The 18183-nt window shown below is 35.1% G+C and overlaps 1 protein-coding gene across 6 annotated transcripts in view; it reads left to right on the forward strand.

Annotated features, from left to right (window-relative positions):
* The window catches only part of Slit2 (slit guidance ligand 2), a 338233-nt gene that overhangs the window by 268484 nt on the left and 51566 nt on the right, over positions 1 to 18183 (forward strand). For all 6 annotated transcript variants that reach the window (XM_021210679.2, XM_021210680.2, XM_029545132.1 and 3 more), the window contains 7 exons: positions 1704 to 1870; positions 2803 to 2935; positions 6602 to 6670; positions 8574 to 8645; positions 9507 to 9578; positions 11182 to 11253; positions 13783 to 13946. In XM_021210679.2, coding sequence (XP_021066338.1) covers positions 1704 to 1870; positions 2803 to 2935; positions 6602 to 6670; positions 8574 to 8645; positions 9507 to 9578; positions 11182 to 11253; positions 13783 to 13946 — 749 coding nt within the window. The remainder of the gene's footprint in view (positions 1 to 1703; positions 1871 to 2802; positions 2936 to 6601; positions 6671 to 8573; positions 8646 to 9506; positions 9579 to 11181; positions 11254 to 13782; positions 13947 to 18183) is intronic.

Raw genomic sequence — 18183 nt, forward strand, 5'->3', positions numbered from 1 at the left:
GGTTGAAAACTGCTGCTTTTATCTATGACTTGCAATAGTGTATTATATTTCTTACCTTTATTAGTAATTTTTAATTAATTGCTAAACATTCTATAACACTTAACCTTGTATTTAGGCATTTATAAAAGGACAAACTTACCTTAGCCTTGCTTTAATTTTTCTAAAATTAATATGTTTATTACATAAAATTTGATATACATAGTATTTTTCAGCTAGTTGTTTTCATAATAATGGAATCAATGATGTAGCTTAAATTTAGAATTATAAATTATTCTAACTTGAACAAGTAAATGTCCCAGATTTCATCTCATATTCTAAACAATAAACTTTTTTTTTTTTTTTTTTTTTTTTTTTTTTTTTTTTTGAGACAGAGTTTCTCTGTGTAGCCCTGGCTATCCTGGAACTCACTCTGTAGACCAGCCTGGCCTTGAACTCAGAAATCCACCTGCCTCTGCCTCCCAAGTGCTAGGATTAAAGGCATGAGCCACCACTGCCCAGCAACAATAAACATTTTAACATAAGTATCATAAACAGAATTGATAGAGTTATTATCAACCATCTATACTCTAAAAGAAGCAGTCATGGTGACCAGAGAATATAAGGATGAACAGACTGAAAGTAAAAGCTATTTACCAGAGGCTATTTACTATGACTTTGAAAAATTTGGACAGAATGAGTTGAGCCTATCTCAGAAAACATTTTATGTAGACAACTTGAAACTTGAGAATAGTTCTATGTCTACAAACAGAACTCTAAAAACGCTTAAAAATAAACTTTGAACAATGCATTTCAGGCCTTTTTTATGTCATTTTCTCAACATGTTGTTTGCTATTACAGCTCTATTAACTGATGATTTCCCTGTCACAGCAGTTTCTAAATGCTAACCTAACTCAACAGAATGGGGATAAATGATAGTTAGGACAGTTCCATAAACATGTCTGAGACCGCTCAAGTCACTGAAACAAAGAAAGAGAATCAAGCATCCATCTATCTATCAGTAGAGTACTTAATCCCTGTCCCACATGAAGTGTGACATTTTACATGGAGAGATTAATTTGTGCATATTAAAGATGGCATGTTTATAAATAATAAGACTGTCAATAGGTTTGTGCTTAAGTGTGAGATGCCAAAAGTATTGAGATTTGTAGACATAAATTCATTTTTATAACTGGCATTTAATCAACTCAGCTGTCAGTTTAGATAGGAAAGCTATTCTCTGGAGCAAGCAAGAGATGGAAATCTTGAGATGACAAATTACGGGAATAGCTGTTGTCAGGTTAAACTCAATAATATAAGGTAATCAGCCTTCATCTTTATATTAAATTACTGCTTTATCAGCGCAGGAGAGTTTGACAGTAAGTTAGATGTCTGACATGTTTAGATTATTTGTAAGTGAGGTATCTATCACAACCCACTGCATAAACCCCAGATTACTGCTTCCATATATTTTTGCATAAAGCTATTCAAAGAATTCTCTTATGAAAATGTATTGTCTTTTAGTTCCAGGTATACAAATTTTAGAAAAAATATGCATGGCATTTTTGTATATGATTGTGTGCATATAGAGAAATGAGCATACAAAGACTGTGGGTGGGGGAAGAAATCATTGTAAGCAAAATACTGTGGAGAAATGATCGCCTTGGATATAGGAAAAGAAGATTGACTCTAAACTAAACTGTGCATTGTTTACATGTGGTGCTTAGAAACCTCTTGGCCAATCCTTTCAACTGTAACTGTCACCTGGCATGGCTGGGAGAATGGCTCAGAAGGAAAAGAATTGTAACAGGAAATCCTCGATGCCAAAAACCCTACTTCCTGAAGGAAATTCCAATCCAGGATGTAGCCATTCAGGACTTCACCTGTGATGATGGTAAGAAATGCATGACCAATCGTGGGTCTTAGATCTGCATTCACAAGAGCAATCTGATGCTCCATTATCCAGGGGAGCATGCTTCCTTCAACTGGGCTCATGGTATGGCAGAAATATTTTTAAAACAACTCTCGCCTCATGGTCCAGTTTACATCTAAGGACTGTGCAGTGTTCTTTGTAGCTTCGTTCTTTGTTCTAAGCAATACATTTGTGTTTCTCAGGTTGCCATTTCACATTCAAGTCTACCAAAAGCCTACTTGTAAATGTTCTAGAAGAATTCCAAGCTCCCAACTTGTGAATGATACTCATAAAGCTTAATTTTAACCTTAGTTTGCTCAGTGTGTCTTTTAGAAGCAATTGTTCCCAAATGATAAAAGCAAAACAAAAATCCATTATAATCTAGAAGTTCTATTCAAACCACCCAGAGTCAGTCTCCCCTCTCTCATGTTCTCGGGCCATGTTCACTCATGTTCACTGTAATCCTATGAGGTGGGTAGAGCAAGTTCTGTTATTAGTACCGATGAACAGGGAGCTAACTGGAACTTGATGTTTTCAACATATGATCCTAAAAATGTGAAGATAATCTGCCCCTTTATGTCCATCTCTTTATAACTTCTTCTTAATCCATTTCTATTTGGATATCCTGATCAAAAACTGTATAAGTACGTGAACAAATAATCACCTATTAAAATTAAAATTATGTTGGTAGTACTAAAATGTGAACTATTTGTCTGAAATTCTGTCTTAGGGATCCCAAAATTAATGCATACACAATGCCAATCTGTAAGTGCTTAGTGCTATACACAGAAGTGATATGTTTTTATTTACATAGCTCAATGCCCTTGTTTTTGTTAAATTTATCAAAACATATAAACTCCATTCTAGTCCCTTCTAAACTGTAAATATGTCTGTGTTTTTCTGTGGTGATCTAGGAAATGATGACAATAGTTGCTCTCCACTCTCCCGCTGTCCTTCTGAATGTACCTGCTTGGATTCAGTGGTACGATGTAGCAACAAGGGCTTGAAGGTCTTGCCTAAAGGCATTCCAAAAGATGTCACAGAGCTGTAAGTACAGTTTGTCCTCCTTGTTTCCTTTCTGTACCTCCTATTAAATGCAGTGTCAAAATGAACATTATGTGAGAGAAGATTTATTTTTCTTACAAGTCCATCTTTACCAGAAAATCAAGACAGTCACTAGAAGCAACTAGTAACATCAACAGTCAACAATAAAGAGAGAATGAATTTATGTAGGTTCATTTGTTTTCTCTCTATACTAAATGAGGTCTGGGAACCAAATCTAGGGAATAATACCACCCACAGTGGGCTTATTCTTCCCCAAACAATTAATGTAATTAAGACAAGCCTGGTCCAGACAGTCTTACATTAAAATTCTATGCTAGGTGATTCTAAATTGTGTCAAGCTGAATTTTTTAACTGCCTTAATTTGTTTTGCCTTTTCCTACATTTTCAACTAATGTTTTATGCATCAAGGGGATAATGATCTAATACAGATCTTTAGGATCGTCTTTACAGGTCACATTTCTGGACCTGCTTAATGAATATAAAGTAAATTTGCAAAGCAATAATGCAAAAGTCACTTTAGAGAATTTGGGGAATTGCTGGTTGGATGTATTTTCCTTTTATATAAATAAGATTCCTTGGTTCCTTTGTTGTATTTTCTGTGCCTAATATGCTCCAATAAGGATAGTCAGACATTATATAGATCATGAACTTACTGCTTCTCTCACCTCTTGTTTTTTCATAGCGCATTTTACAAGACTAATGTTCCATCAAATACAGTTTGGGAAATGTTGCATAGTTAATTTATTTTCAATGTCTAGTGAACACTACATGCTTAAATCTCTATGACTTCTGGGACAATATTTAACCCCACAGGATAATAATTATCTGGGAATTAAAAGAAACTGACGGAATCCTTCTCATTTAAAGGAAACATTATCCTTTTTGAGTCAGTGTCCTTTAGATTCAAAAGGACATGTGGCCAGTTATTTTTGATACTTGAATAACTGGTATTTAAAAACAAATTCCATGGCTAATATCCATATAAATAGACCTTCAGAAGTCAGACTTTCTGCTCAAAGCTCTATGACTGCATCCATGCCATGCATGCAGAATGGAAAGGAAATCAGATGCAAGCATTGGGATGTATGGACGCCACTTTCATTCCATTCCTTTATGTCTAAACTGCAATTTGATAGGAAAATATTTTATCTGAGTCAAAGTAAGTCATTTATTCTTTATTTAATTTTTGTTTCTCTGGAATCGTGGATCAGTAACATTAAATCTGCATGTGGCCTCTACAGATACATGCCTATCATTCATGGCAATGCATGCAAGGAGTCCACGTGATCTACTATTACCACTTGGGCAGTATGCAGCATAAGCAATCAGGTTAAAGAGTATGTTAGTTATTTCCCCTTAGGCTTTTGGCTATCATCAAGTGAAGGACATGTCTCTTAAGTTTGCCAAGATCTCATTTTTCAAGTCATGTTCAATTCATGGATCCTATTTTGGTACTGAATCAAACATTCAAACAGTATTAGCAAACAGGAAAGTGTTCCTTAGAACTGTAGAACTGAAATGCTGTACTTAGAGATAGCTCAGTGGTTAAGAGCACTGACTCTTTGACCAGAGGTCCTGAGTTCTATTCCCAGCAACTACATGGTGTCTTTTAACCATCTGTAATGGGATCCAATATACACAAAATACAAATAAATAAATAAATAAATAAATAAAACTGAAATGCTTTTAACTGGCCAGTTTTTTTTCTCTCCTAACAAACATTAGAACTAATTGACTGTTAGCACTGTGTTTAATATATTTTATTAAACAACTGTTTTAATATTTCTTCACATAGCCATATGGGTCTATAACATTTCCGCACTCCCAATTACAAACCTGTATTTTGTATGCAAAGTGAAATTTTATAAATAGCCCAGTGAGGAACATAGTATCCACATTCTCTTTGATGCTAAATACTTTTCTGTTCCACTTTAACTAGCCTTTTGTTTTTACTCATCCACAAAAGTTAAATATTGTTTCATTTCTGTGTTAAGCTTAATTTCTTGATTAACCCTATCTATGCCTCAAATGCATTTCTTTTCTTACGTTGAGTCTTCTTTTGACATCACACCAAAGCTCCTTTTCAAATAGTTTTAATTTCTTTTCTATGAAGAATAGTTTGTTCTAAATAGATCAGGAGGAAACTAACTCATCTTTGAAACTCAAGTTTCACCTCCCAGAGAGATTATTCTTAGAATCTTACCAAGTCAGCAAGAGCCTTCTCTCCAGTCCTACACTCATATTGGAAGAAGGGCTTGTGTGTATTACATTAAATTATTAAAGAATTTGGCAACATAACCATGTATTGGTGGACAAGTTGAACAAATGGTATTCATTAGTTTTAATCAGTTCCGTATACCTTCCTTCTTACACTGTTTTCCAAATAGACATACAGAGTGTTCTTCTGAGTCTTTTTGTCCTGCTGCAACATTTCTGGGCAAAGACACTGCTGGCATTCACGGTACACTGCTTCCCTCTAGCGGTACTGAGAAAAACTTAGCTACAACAAATAGGGAAAGGAAGAGGGCAAATATGTGCAAAAATAAAACATGTGTAAGAAAATTTGAGGACTCATCAGAAGTCATACTGCAACATATAATCTCATGTCAACCACACATGTTTACAACCTGTGTATTTTACAGATCTGTTTACATTTTAAAATATTATAGATTTTTATCTCAGGTAACTTCCTGACTTTTCCTATAAACATTAAAATTTCAATTTGAGGTTTCAAGAATGACTACTTCATTGGAACAAACACACACACACACACACACACACACACACACACACGCACACACACCTTCAATGTTTCATGCACCTCTGGGCAGATGACCCAAGTGCTTGAGACTCTTGTATTATGTATTGTCTAAAAAAGGAACACTTTGAAAAGAGAAGGATGTTTTTTTTCTTTTTGTGGCATCATGGGTCTAACTCCTAGCATTTTTTTACTTTTATATTCAGTGAGTTACTATGTTTTTGTAAGTTGCCTATGTTCTGGCCCTAATAAAATAGACAAAAGTACACTTTTATTTGAAAATTTCTTTTGCATTCACATGCTAATTTTTGTATAATTGAAAAATTTTGTTAATCTATGAAAGCTCTATGACATTAAATCTACCACCTTAAAGTTATATCTAGTTGCACTCAAAAATCTTCTTAAAACTGTTCATTGTTATTTAGCAAATGTGTTGAGATATATATATAATATGCAATGAAAAGAGTACTTAAACTTAATAACTAGGCTTGGTTAATAATTCTTCAATTTCATGGTGTTGTCTTTCTATAAATACAAGGAAAACTGGTGGCCACTTAAATATATAAGTCATTGGATAGACCTTCTTTCTGACAGAAAAATGGCTAGATGCTTGGTTTGCTTTTTGGCTAAACCACAAGATATTGAACTCACCATTCTGTACTTAGCTTTATGCATTAGCCTAAGTGAGCCACAAGGAGTTCTACTAAATTGAACTACTATGTAATTTGCCCTTTACTTGTCTTGAATAATGATCGCAGCTTGGAACATGATCTCAAGGAGAAAACAGCCAAGTGGTTCTTCATCTCTGTTCAAAGTAAATATTGGCCATTTGGTTTGTGATTTCCCACTGTTAACTTTATAAGCTGACCTTGTTCCGTCCTTGTTTCTAGGTATCTGGATGGGAACCAGTTTACACTGGTCCCGAAGGAACTCTCTAACTACAAACATTTAACACTTATGTGAGTAGAATATTTTCACATCGTTATGTTATTTTATTTCATTAAACTGGGAATGACAAGACGCAGAAGATTAAGAGAACCTTTCACATAACATAAATCACTTACAGTGACCTGCTTCTCTGTTAGATCACTGTGGTTCAGGATCACTAGCTACATCTCTATTGAATATCAATCAGGTGATGCCGAGTCTTAGGAAAAGCTCTTCTAGCCAAAGAAGCAAAGATGGAATAATATATAAGTAATCAAAAAAAAAGTATGCAAACAGTAAAACAAATACAAAAAGAGGCTAATTGTTAGAAATCATAAAGATAGTGGGGAAATATTTTATTTTATATGGCAAACAAAATGTGGTCAATACTTTGAACATATATTTTTGCTTGACTTTCTTATGTAAGACATTTTAAAATAATTTACGGTCTATAAATACTGAAGTTCATTTTAAGTAAGCATCTGGATTTGAGCCCTAGACAATGATCTTGACATTCTGAGTATTCATTTCAAAATACTAATTCTTTGTTCAGATTAGATTTCTATCTTCAGAAAATAACTCGTTTCCTTTTCAGTGAATGAAATGATTTTATGATGACAATTTGAATGTAAGCCATTAAAAACATGGAGACATTTAAATTTATACACAAATTGATCTAGTTTCACACATCATTTTAAAAAACAGACCTAACCCTGTTACATATGATTTCCCACGTTAGAGTAGCCTTGCTGGTGACTGAGAACACTTCAGAGCACATAGAGAAAATAGGAAATATAAAATATTTTAATGGCTATACATTATCACTAGTATTAGTATATATATATATGTATATATATATATGGTGTATATATATATTAGTATATAGTGTATATATATATGTGTGTATATATATGTATGTATGTATGTATGTATATATATACTAATTTATACAGAGGCAGATTGTTAAGTTTCCTAGAACAGGCTTTATTCCAAAGTAGTAAGTTCCAAGAAGTTCAAGACCAGGAATTGTTACATGATCTGTGTAAATTTTATCTAGGTGTACTGAGGCAAGTGAAGACAATGTCTCCATTTTCCATGAAATATGGGAAGTTCAAATAGAAATTCTCATAGGGCTTATCTAAGGAGAAAACTACTTTGACCATATCTTTTACTGTTGATAGAAGAACAGATGTGTTTTAATGAGCTATAAACAAGCTGTGATTATCAGAAGGTAATTTTAAAAGCTTTGGAGCATTTATGGGAAAACACACAATTACTTATAACAAATTAAAAATGAGATCTGTGGTTCTACTGACCAATTATATAAATATATTTTTATAAATATACACAACTTTGTAAAATTTAGACATAGAATTTCAACATCTAAAATATGGATCATAAGACTCCTGTAATGTTCCTATCATTTTTATAATTATCAGTGTCTATTTTACTCATATTTTAGAATTTAAATACAAGAATAGTTGAGCCTTATCTCTTACTGATCTTCCCTTTATTCATGTGTTAGAATATTTGAATACATGTGAATCTACATATAATGAGAAAATGCTAATATCCACATAATATATTTTATGGTTAAAAATACAAAATGCATTCTGAAATAGCCAATTAGCAACATTCAACATGTGTACTTATTCATTAAATAAATATTTATTGAGAACTTTCTGAATGTCAGTGACGTGGCCACCAGTCAAATCACAGGTACTCTTATGATGACAATTTGGGTGTAATTAATTCAAGGATTGTTCCAATTAGCAAATTTGAATTTGTGTATTAGTGAATATATATGTTAAAGGATGTTACAGAATGGAGAGCTAATGGAACCGGCAGGATTGGTGGTTTATTCCAAACCCTAATAGTGAATGGTCTATTCTTCTGGTTCATAGTAAGCTCGATGTCTTCACTTTTCTCTTTTAGAGACTTAAGTAACAACCGAATAAGCACCCTTTCCAATCAAAGCTTCAGCAACATGACCCAGCTTCTCACCTTGTAAGTGTGGTACTGAATAGTCACTTATTCTTGGGGCGAGAAGGGCTTATTACATGGTTCCTGGTGACCAGAGTGAGCCTGTCATCTTATGGAGTGTTAATACCATCTAGAGAAATAGAAACAATGAAGATAAAAGATACTCAAGATGTTAGGTTAAGCTTAAGAAACACACACACAAAATTTTTCTTAAGCTCATGATACAGTTATTATAAATCCTTAGACTAAGCTTACAGGGTGTGCTGGTCTGAGCTTTATTGCTGTGAAGAGATACCACGATGACAGCAAACCTTTACAGAGGAAAGCATTTAAATCGGTGCTTGCTTAGAGTTTCAGAAGTTGAGTGCACTTCTATCATGGCAGAGAGCATGGGGGCACACAGGCAGTTCTGGTGATGGAGAAGCAGACTTCTACATCTGGATCTATGGTGATGGAGAAGCAGACGACTCCTACATCTGGATCTACAAGGCAGGCAGAAGAGAGAGAGAGAGTTTGGGCTTAGAATGGGTTTCTTTGAAACCTCAAAGCCAGTGACACTCTTCCTCCAACAAGGCCACCTCCTATTCATTTCAATTAGTGCCACACACTGGTGACCATGTACTCAAATCTATGAGCCTATTCCAGGGCCATTCTTATTCAAACTGCCACACAGAGCATGATATCCCAGAGGATGAGCGAGGCATGTGTACACAGTGGGAAAACTGTTACGTTATGTTTAGGTAATGTATCATAATAGTATTAAATCACATAGATGTAAAATTCATAAATTGCTCAAATAACTTTTATGAACTGGTTTGCTTTAAAATACCATTTGTATATTACTAGATTCCCATGTTAGATGAGCTGACATATGTTTATTTACAGAATCCTCAGTTACAACCGTCTGAGATGTATCCCTCCACGAACCTTTGATGGATTGAAGTCTCTTCGGTTACTGTAAGCATCCTGTATTCAACAATCACATTTCTTGGGGACCTGAGTTACAGGCTATTTGGGGAGGGGGCGTGGGGGGGTGATGTTATCACTTTGTTATTTATGGCTATTTCATGATGTATGTGTTACAGTTTACTGGAAATTTGAAGTTAGGACAATTGTTTCATATGGTATCATTGTACAACCACTTTGATTAAGACAACATTACCTCCTCTTGTGTAGTACATGTTACTGTGGTAGTCATTTATTGCTATATACTATAGTATATAATATATATATATATATATTATATACTATACTATGTAGTATATATAGTATACTATACTATGTAGTATATATAGTATAGTATATAGAAATATATTGACATCAATAAATATATTGATATATACTATAATAGTAACACATATAAGTCCAATTAATTTATGATAAAATAGGGAAACTTATTTTCTTTAAAGCCATATTATATTTGAATCCTTTTCTGTGAAGTGAATTAGTTTACCATATTCTTCCAGGCTTTGTTCTTTGCATTTCTTTTTATCTCCCACAGTTATATAACTCTTAACAGCCATGAGGAGGAGTTTATCTTGTTCTTCCATTAACTACTTTACATAACATGTTAGTGTGCTTTTCTTTTGCTGGGTGTAGCTGTTTGTCAATGGTTTCCTAGGTACAGACTCTGCCTTGGATTGAAGAAAACACCTTTGCTAACCTTGCCCATGCCCATCGTCACTTAGATCCATGGAAAATTATCTTTATTTTTATGACACTCAAATGAGCCATTTATGGCTTTATCTTGGTGCAGATGTACTAACATGAAAGTATAGAAGGTATAGAAGGGATTCCCTGTTATGGAGTTTTTTCCATGATATTAGGATAGTTCCAGAGCTGTCAACTAGTCTTCCAAACAATATTTTGTCAATAACTTAATTCTATTTTCCAGGAACAGTTTATAGAATGTCCTGTCAAAGCACTTTTGTAAACCTTTCACTTTGCTATGACAGATTGTAATTTTTTTTTTTTTTTGCTGTTTTAATTTGTATTTCAAATGAATGTAGCATTTGAGTCCTTATATAGTTACTGAGTGTTTGCAGTATGTGTTCTAAGGAAGCCTCATTGCTTCATTAGCCATTATCTATTGAATAGTATTTTCATTACATAATACAACATCTGTACAATTACTATTGATTTGACATCTTTTAATTAAGGATTTAAATGTTTTATCTTTTGTGGTTATGATATTTCCCGTCCACTTTCTTGCACAAGCCTCTTAGCTATTACTTTATTTTGTCAATTTTACCTTGTAGAATATTTCATATTCTTCTCTTTCTGGTTTCTGAGATTTATATTATACTGTGGCATGTTTTCCTTATCCTATGAGCAGCGTATGTTCTAAGGAATTGCTAATTTCATTTTACTTTTAACTCTTCAGTATACAATTTATTTTGTGCAGATGATGTGAGGTATGGGCTGGCTTTTCTTTTTCTAAATAGATATCTAGTGTTCAAACATAGCTTACTGAATAGATTGCCTTCTTCCACTAAAGTGTTCAATGAAAATGAAGTGCGTCGACATGTGGAAATATGCCTTTGAACTTTTTCTCTTTTAGGTCTCTACATGGAAATGACATTTCTGTCGTGCCTGAAGGTGCCTTCAATGACTTGTCAGCCTTGTCACACTTGTGAGTACCTGGCGGATGCAGTGCTGGGCTCAGGTGCTCTCTGATTAACATATTTGCAATAGTCTTCTACCGTCCTTTTGCTGTAACTATGAGCTACGCTTGATTTAATCTTGAAAGAAAATGTACTGAGTTTCAAATTGGATACCTTGCCACCTACGCGTAAATTTTAATGTACTCTTTGGGCTAGCAATCCTCATCAGGTGGGTGGTCTTGACTCAGCAGAAAGTGTCTTTTAGATGAAAACAGACCTCTGGCCTCTCTGCACTAGTTTTTGACTGCTCTCTGATTCTTACCCAACTCTACTTTCCAAAGCTGTGTCGCATGCACCGCTTTCTCCATGAATCATACACCTGTTTGCTTTGATTCATTTATTCCACAAATATTGCTTATTGCTTAGCATTGACCATGGTGCTGATAATATGGACATTGACACCACTGAATATTGTATTACCTCCATAATTATAGTTGCAATAAAAATGGAGTAGAAATGGGTTATATACATATATATATATAGAGAGAGAGAGAGAGAAAGACATATATATTTGTATATATACTAGTATATAAAATATATTCATATATTCATTATTTCTAAATTATATAGACATAATGTGCACATGGATATTGACACATACACACAACATTAGCACTATTGAATTTTATCCTTACCCCGGTACTAGATGTAATAGTAAGATATCTCAAAGCTAGAAGGAAGAAAAGAAGTCTGTCTAAGGCAAGAAAGCCTCCTTTCATGATGATATATTTGGGAAACCCAGTAGCAATTATCTGGTTCTGTCTGGATGTCAAAGCCAGTATGATGTCAGTAAAATTCACAAGAATTCAAAAAAAGAAGATAAAAGTTTAGAAAATTTAGAAAAAAAAAAAAAAGAAAGAATAATATCCTCTAGATAGTCATGTTTTATCTGAATTTGCTTTATGAAAGCTCTGGTATTAGTATGGTTTGTATATATCCATTTATCAGATGGATACCTCCAATTTGTATTTATGCCATTAGACCAGAGGCTACAGGAGGACAGACCTCTTCCATTTAATCTTTGAGCCTCAGCATCTACCTCACCAAAGGTCCATATGAAGAGCTCTCTTTGCAAACTCATGCCCTGTTCATGAGCTACAGCTACTGTCAGGGGTGTGGCTGCTGCCAGAATGCTACATAAAGGAGGAAGTGGATTTAGGGTCATGGATCCGAGAAGGCTGCACAGCTTACATCCTGCTTGACCTGAGGGTCCAGTTCATTATGTGGCTTTCCCCACGACAGTGGACAGTGATCCAGTTCAAAGGTCCTCTGCCCTGTCAGGGCTCAGCCATGCCTCCCTGGTACATATTTTTTTTTTTCACTCTATAGACCATGAATGGCTCTTCTTACTTCTCTTTCCTTCAATTCAGAAGGGCACTGGGGAATGTCACTAGAGAGCAAAGGAATCAAAATTAGCACTTGGCTCATGCTTTGATTTGAACTGTTTGGGGATGACATATATACAAAGGAAACTCTGCATTGTGATGCCTGATAAAATGTGGACACTGATTTGCATAAGATAAGGTGTTACGATTTTTCAAGAATATTTTAGAGGGCTCCCTAGATTATGATTCAGTTGTATACCTCAGTTGCTAATCAGAAGGTAATTTAGCGTTGAAAACTGCCTCACATATAACTACCTCTTGTGTCCAAGTATGGCAAGTTTATGAAACTATTTAATAATAATATATTATTAATATTTGACTCACATATTACTATCTTAAATAAAGTAAGATACTTTATAGAAATGGGTAAGCACAGGTCTAGTAGATTGAAATGATGAAATAATGCTAGCTACTTCCCTATGACTCTTCCATTATTATTACTGCTTGTGTAACTAAATACAAAATTCTAAAATGGCAGGCCACTGAAGGTGCAAATGAGCACCGGAGAATGGACTTCATTTGCCTTTATAGTGGTCCTTTTCTTGAAGTTACATCCCTAACATTTTACATCTATTTAATTATCTCAAGTTGTATAGATTTTCATCCCCATCAGCACCTCCCAGAGAAGTCAGCCTGCTCATTCACAGACATCTTGTAAATGCTTCTGTTATATAACTTCTCCTGAGGATTACTTGTGTTTGTCCGTATGCCAGTCTCCTTAGAAATGGGAGTTCACTGGGGGTTAAGAATGATTCCCTGTTCATAGTGGAGTCCTCAGATTGTTGACCAGAACCAAGTTCTCAGTAAACAATCGGGGAAAGCAGGAAGTGCTAACCTGTTCTTAGGATGTACTTACATCCAAGATAAATGTCTCTCTGCATATGAAGCAACCCTGGAAAGCCCAAGAAACTGTTAATGATATTTATCCCAGCCTCACAAAAATAAGGAAAGTAGGAATCTGCAATTACTCCATTTTCTTCTAAATTGCTAACATCAACAAATTCATAGGAATTTTCTGCTGAGCATCACTGTGAATCTGTTCCGTTAGGAAATAACAATACTTCCATACTTGTGTGTGTGTGTATGTGTGCTTTTGTGGTGTTCTTTTTCCAGAGCGATTGGAGCCAACCCTCTTTACTGTGATTGTAACATGCAGTGGTTATCCGACTGGGTGAAGTCGGAATATAAAGAACCTGGAATTGCACGCTGTGCCGGCCCTGGAGAAATGGCAGATAAATTATTACTCACAACTCCCTCCAAAAAATTTACATGTCAAGGTATGGCTTTCAATTATTGGCACTACTTTTGAAAAACTCCCTACATTAATCACCACAGAAGTGGCAGTGTCTTGTGATTAGACTTCGAAGGACTCGTTGGAAAAGAGTTTATGTTCTCAGTGAATCTGTTTGAAGAAGGTAGGCTATTTCCTGTTTCCCAATTAAACAATTAGGCTTTTCAAATCCATGTTAGACTCATTGGAATGAATAGGCTTTCTTGAAAACGTAGGCAGATGTGTATAAATTGCGAATTACTTTCTTAGTCTCTAATCAATAAAATGCTTTACTTTTGCTTTCTCTAAACATGGCCCTGGCTCTCAGGGCTCCCAGGGCCCTGTGGCTTCCTAATCCCAGGTAAGGAGAACCAAATCAAGCCTTCCAGTGTTCCAGCCAGGAATTCCCAGTTACCCCCTGTGCTGAGATTTCCCTGTGGATGCTCCCTCGTGCTTGCTTCTACTCCTGCTTCTTCCCTAACTTGACCCTTTGTTGATGTACTTGTAGATTCTAAATTGTATCTTCATAATAAATACAATTTCTCTCATTCTAAGGAGAGTTGATGCAAACATTCATAGTATAAATACAAAAAAAATATAATTGGGGAAATGCAAACAGTAATTTTTCATTTTTTTGCAAGAAGAAATAAAATGAACCATTAGTCACAATATATAGATACCATCCCTAAAGACTTATGTATCATTGCATTCAGGGAAACTAAATATGTCGATGTAGGTTGTAAGTTTTGTCATTCTTCTTAACTTGTAGATATTTTTAAAAACCCACTCAGAATTACTAGAGAAGAAAAATTATTGATACTTCTAAATGTAAAATCAGAAAATATAAACCCTAAATATTATGGAATACAGAGTAGTTTGTGGTGTGGTCAGTCCCTCCTACATTTGCAAACACTGCCAAAAAATCATAAGCTTCTAAAATTGGACCATTGATGCAGGGAAAAAAAAAAAACATATTTAAGTAAGCTTACCTCGTTAACAGTCTGGCTGCTTAAAGTCCCGGCTTAGTTTTCCAGTACTTATGAAAACCTAATTTCATTGCTTAACCAACTGTAAATCAACATGAGAGTGCTAACATGAAAGACATTAAAGATTAAACGGTTGACACGGCTGAAGAGATAGTTGGTCAAGTGGTTGCCTTGAAAGAACAAAGACTCAGGTTTAATCTCCAGAACACACAAAACAAACAAAGCCGAGAGTGGTGGCACTTGGTTATAATTCCTAGAACCGGCAAAATAGATTCCCAAAGCTCATTTGGTTGTCTAGCCTAGTATACTTGGCAAATTCCAAACTAGTGAGAGACCCTTTCAAAAGAAAAGAGGTGGAGAACTGGAGAAAATTAGTCACTAAATTCTATAGTATATCCATGATCAATGCTTGCTGCAAGAAACATGATAACCAAAGTTTGGATCATAATTGTTGGATTACAAGGTAGACATGGTGGCACATATACAGAACTGCAGCTCTGTCTGGGTGGAGCGAGGCAGATCCCTGGAACCCACCAGTCAGCTAGTCTAGATGAATCGGAGAACATTGGGTTCAGTGAGAGACCCTGTCTCGAAAAATACACACAGTGGGATTAAAGACAACCAGTATTGGACTCTGACCTCCATAGGCATATGCATACACATTAACTTATGTTCATCAATATATCCCATGCACAATCATACACAAACACACACACACAGAAGGGAGGCAGAAAAATGACAACTCTGGTTGTAGTCTGGCCTTCACACACTTGCATTCTATACAGTTGTCTCCACTTCTCAATTTTGCACACACACTTTACAAAGATGAAATGACTGGGAATATACAAGTCACACTGCCTTACACAGAAAATACACCCTGTATAGCTATGTAGTTAATGGTGTTACTCTAAGACACCATGAAAATACAATCGGACAACACCCATAGAATGGAGTAATTTTTTTTTAAAAGTAAATCTAGAGTGACAAGCTAATTTTAACAGAAACAAAAGCAAGATTCTATACAGTACAGTGCATTGCTCTTTAATAGTACAATAACAATGACCTTTACAATATGAACTAACCAGTACCCCCCAGAGCTTGTGTCTCTAGCTGCATATGTAGCAGAAGATGGCCTAGTCGGCCATCATTGGAAAGAGAGGCCCCTTGGTCTTGTAAACTTTATATGCCCCAGTACAGGGGAATGCTAGGGCCAAGAAGTGGGAGTGGGTGAGCAGGGTAGGGGAGCAGGGTGTGGGGAGGGTATAGGGGACTTTCGGGATAGCATTTGAAATGTAAATGAAGAAAATATCTAATAAAAAATTGAAGAAAAAAAAACAATGGCTTTTAGTTGTTTTGGGAGCATTTGCTCTATCCTGAGCACTTTGTCTTCCCATGATTTCTATGTAAGAACTGTGTACTTCCCACTTGAGATACCAAAATATTGTAATTATAGTGATTGATTCAGAATAAAGGAGCCAAAGATTGAACTATGACTCTCTAACGTCAGAATTCACTACTGTTTTGCTTAGACGGCATGGTAGAAAAAAATTTACATGACCCATTAATATAAATAAGCTTACAAACTTCTGACAGAAGTATCCTGAGAAGATCAAAGTCAAGAAGCCCATCCAGTGAGGTTTGTTTGACTGAAGGCAATGTATTCTAATCTATTATTGGAACAATCCACTCAGGGGAGTCTCAGGACTCCTGTCCTGTGAGCATTCATGCTTTCTGAGCTTGCAAACAGGAAAATGATGGGGACTTAAATATTTTATAATTTGACATTTTCATATTTTAACTTAACTCTCCTGCTTTTTATGCCAGTGTAAAAAGCTTTTATTTTACCCATGAAAGTCCGCTAAGTACAACCTCTCATTTTAAGACTTATCAAATATGTAATCAAATTACAACAGGAAAACAAATCATCTTTATTAAAGACATGTGTGTATTTTTATATGTAAATGTAATATTTCCATATTATCCTGTGGAGCTGACTTTAGTTAAAACATGTATTTTCTATTTCCATTGTAATGAGATGAAGTAGGTGCTCATAACATGTTTAGCTAACAACCAGGTAAGAGCATTCTTTAGTAAGGAAAAGGTGACTCTGGATCAGGAGCTGTCCTTGTAACCACATGCATCTTCTCTTTAACACTGGTATAAACAAGCATTCTTTAATCATAAAAAGAGAGTTTTGCCTTTTTTGTTTTCTTAAACATCCTCTGTAAAGTTCGTGGAATACAGAGAGCAAGATTTAGCTGTGTGCACAGCTAAATATCCCACTTCTTTTATCTGACAGATATTCAATAGCCTCTCAGATTACCAAACAGTGAACATTCAATAGGAAATATATGGTATCTTCTTTTATCCATTTAAGAAACATTATTGGATGTGGAGTTCATATAAATAATAAAGTAGTGTTGTAATATGTTAATGAGATAATAAATGATAACTAAACATCTACTTTCTTGAATGTTGTGTTATTACATAGTTAATCCTAAAATAATACAGAATGTGAGTGACAGAGATAGGTATAAGATGGAAATATGTAAATAATATCTAACTGGGTCAATCAATGATAGAATTGTAATGATATGAGAAGATTCTCAAGAGGTGTTTACAAGTGGCCATGGGACCTTGGACTAGGACATTGCAAAAAAGGACAAGCTGAAATAGGTATTTCAGAGCCAGAAGTTCAAAACAGATGGGGAAACTAGAAAACAACACAATTACTTTATCAAGACCTGGTGGTACAGACTAATAACCCCATTTACTCAGGTAAGGAGATCTCAACCATGCTGGAGCTACTTACACAAATAGTGAAACCCTTTCTCCAGAAGAAAAATAAATGTCAAAACAAAAATAAGGCTATTGTTGTTAAATTGGTTGCCTGGGATTGCAGAGCCCTAGTTTGAGTCCCCAGTAATCAGGAGTATGAGGGAGAGGAGGGAGAAAGGAAGAGGAGGAAGAGGAGGAAGAGGAGGAGGGGAGATAGAAGTAGGAGGAGGGAGACAAGGAAGACAAGAAAAGGGAGGAGGATTATGTTCATTACATCTTTAGGTCTCTCTATATAAGACTTCAAACATTAAGTAATTCTAGGAACTTTTTAAATCTTAAAATATTAACACTGTACTAATTAACCTAGTATGTTACATTCTCTCCCCTAATTATATATATTAATAATCCTGTCCATTCTAGAATTGTTGGGGAGAATATAACATATCTCCATAATGACGTTGAAATAGTAGTGGTTTTTTG

The sequence above is a fragment of the Mus pahari genome, chromosome 13 (assembly GCF_900095145.1).
Source record: "Mus pahari chromosome 13, PAHARI_EIJ_v1.1, whole genome shotgun sequence".
Classification (NCBI taxonomy): Eukaryota; Metazoa; Chordata; class Mammalia; order Rodentia; family Muridae; genus Mus; species Mus pahari.